The sequence below is a fragment of the Sinocyclocheilus rhinocerous genome, unplaced genomic scaffold (genome assembly GCF_001515625.1).
Source record: "Sinocyclocheilus rhinocerous isolate Xijiao unplaced genomic scaffold, SAMN03320098_v1.1 scaffold1127, whole genome shotgun sequence".
NCBI lineage: Eukaryota > Metazoa > Chordata > Actinopteri > Cypriniformes > Cyprinidae > Sinocyclocheilus > Sinocyclocheilus rhinocerous.
In genome coordinates, this window is record NW_015632463.1 from 941,060 (window position 1) to 943,883 (window position 2,824).

The 2,824-nt window shown below is 39.3% G+C and overlaps 1 protein-coding gene across 1 annotated transcript in view; it reads right to left on the bottom strand.

Moving 5' to 3' along the window:
* Positions 1 to 879: 879 nt before the first annotated feature.
* Positions 880 to 2,824, bottom strand: part of LOC107742375 (eukaryotic peptide chain release factor subunit 1-like) — a 13,155-nt gene continuing 11,210 nt past the window's right edge. The window contains exons 5-7 of the mRNA XM_016555325.1: positions 1,376 to 1,514; positions 1,101 to 1,291; positions 880 to 1,017 (exon numbers count right to left, since the gene is read on the bottom strand). Coding sequence (XP_016410811.1) covers positions 880 to 1,017; positions 1,101 to 1,291; positions 1,376 to 1,514 — 468 coding nt within the window. The remainder of the gene's footprint in view (positions 1,018 to 1,100; positions 1,292 to 1,375; positions 1,515 to 2,824) is intronic.

Here is a 2,824-nt window from a genome sequence, read left to right on the forward strand (position 1 = left end):
TTTGGAAACCAAGGTCCTGGAGTCTGGAGGAAGGGTGGAGAAGCTCATAGCCCACGTTGCTTGAAGTCCAGTGTTAAGTTTCCAGAGTCTGTGATGATTTGGGGTGCAATGTCATCTGCTGGTGTTGGTCCATTGTGTTTTTTTGAAAACCAACGTCACTGCACCCGTTTACCAAGAAATTTTGGAGCACTTCATGCTTCCTTCTGCTGACCAGCTTTTTGAAGATGCTGATTTCATTTTCCAGCAGGATTTGGCACCTGCCCACACTGCCAAAAGCATCAAAAGTTGGTTAAATGACCATGGTGTTGGTGTGCTTGACTGGCCAGCAAACTCACCAGACCTGAACCCCATGGAGAATCTATGGGGTATTGTCAAGAGGAAAATGAGAAACAAGAGACCAAAATATGCAGATGAGCTGAAGGCCACTGTCAAAGAAACCTGGGCTTCCATACCACCTCAGCAGTGCCACAAACTGATCACCTCCATGCCACGCCGAATTGAGGTAGTAATTAAAGCAAAAGGAGCCCCTACCAAGTATTGAGTACATGTACAGTATATGAACATACTTTCCAGAAGGCCAACATTTCACTAAAAATGTTTTTTTATTTGTTGTGAATTGGTGGGTTTTTGTTAAATGTGAGCCAAAATCATCTAAAATCAATTAAAAGAACCAAAGACTTAAACTACTTCAGTCTGTGTGCATTGAATTTATTTAATACACGAGTTTCACAATTTGAGTTGAATTACTGAAATAAATGAACTTTTCCACGACATTCTAATTTATTGAGATGCACCTGTATATAAAACTACTGAAAGCCCAGTGTTTTATGCCACAAAAAATGTATCCAGCATGTCCATTGCCTTTATAAAGCCTGTAAATTAACTACCTATTAGTTTCTTTTCTTGGATGAACTTGACATTGGACAGCACTTCTGCTGAAAGCTCAATGGCCTGGTTGAAACCGTTCTCTCCTCCATACGATATGTCAACCAGCTTCAGAACCTTCGCTTGTAACCTCTACATGTGCAGAAGAACCAAATCAGAAAACAAGCAGAATGATGAATTAAGATTGCAAATAATTTGCTGCAAAGAGAACATACCGGATCAAACATGTCTGACTGGCTGAGCTCCGTCTTGAAGTCGGCCGATCCGGCAAGAACCAGTCCTGCCACGTTGACCTTGTCATTGGACACGAAGAGTTGCACAGCCGTCTCTGCTACCTTACGCACATAGTTATGTCTCTTCTCCATCCTCAAACGTGCAAATCGAAGAGCAGACTGTCCTCCTCTACCTAGAGTTAAAGGAAACAAACGTGTAAATACCAAATTCTACGAAGAACGAAAACAGCCACAGCAAGCGATTTGAAGATGTTTACCGTGTTTTTTGGGCAGGTCCACAGTAAATTTGTGCAACACCTCCCTTGTGTTGCCTTGTAAAGTCCCAAACAGGGCGCCACTACCATCAATCACAATGAAGCCGAACTTGCTGTCGTCTGACAACAGAGCTGTTAGAGCCTGTGGATATAAAAATTATATTAAGTGTTACAGTGTTTTAGATAGATAGATAGGATGTAACGGTACGGTTCACAGGGTAAATTCCAAATGCAAGTGATCATCCCTATGCCCTACTCCCTTCGAAGGGCAGAGCCCTTGGAGTGGAGACTTTGGAGTGAGCAGGGCACGTGCGTGCCATTATGTAGCCGTTTGGAATGCACTTGGCAAAGGGAGCGACGTAATTTCCTCATCTTCAGCTGGCATGTTCCCATGACAACGCAGCACGGTGTCAGTCAGCAGATGTCGCTGTTTTAATGGCATAAAAGTCTTTGTTATTAGCATAACTGTTGCAAAAAAACATACATTTTATATTTTAAAAAGTTGTTTAAATATGTTATATATATAACTTTTTAAAATATAAAATGTATGTTTATTTGCAACAGTTATGCTAACAATAGGCATCGGCTGATTACCGGGTTCAAGGTATACCGCGATTTGAAAATTTCAGGGTTTCAAAACCACTAATATTTTCCGTTATACCGTTCCTGCAGTATGCGCTGTTTTTCATGTCTCCTCAAAGACTGAAAGTGCAGGAATCCCTCAGGTTGAGTGCAGTGTAGAGAGTAACACGACCCTCCTCCTCCTCCTGTTGGTGCGAGCAGTCAGTCACGTGCAGTGTTGGAGAAAGCTACTTTTAAAAGTAATGCATTACAATATTGTGTTACTTCCTAAAAAAGTAACCAATTACTTATTTACTTTTTATTGAAAGTAATGCATTACGTTACTTTTGCGTTACTTCTTAAATCTGGGCTGGGCTTGCTTGCTTGTAAAATAAAAAGTTCTATTTTTGGCAAATGTAAAAGCCCTTTCACACCAAAAGCCTCAGGACTTTTATTAATTTCGAGGAAAACAATCTGATTTTTTTTTTTTTTGTGAGTAGTTCTACAATAAATGTGAACATGCATTAATTCATCTCACTCAAAGTAACATTTTACTCCCGATTTCTCTCAACAAGGGGACAGGAGAGCTTTCAATCAATAAATGGGAAAAAAAGTAACTGGCGTTACTTATTAGAAAAAGATATTTTCTTGTATATAAAAAAAAGTAATGCGTTACTTTACTACATGTGCATCTCAATAAATTAGAATGTCGTGGAAAAGTTCATTTATTTCAGTAATTCAACTCAAATTATTCAGTGACTTAAAAAAATTAGTTTTTCACTAACCATGCATAAACATTTTCTCAAAAACACAAACATGTACTTTCATGCTGCTCACAAATTATTGTAGCCCAGTTTGTGCTGAATACAGTGTTATCAGACTTTAGCCATT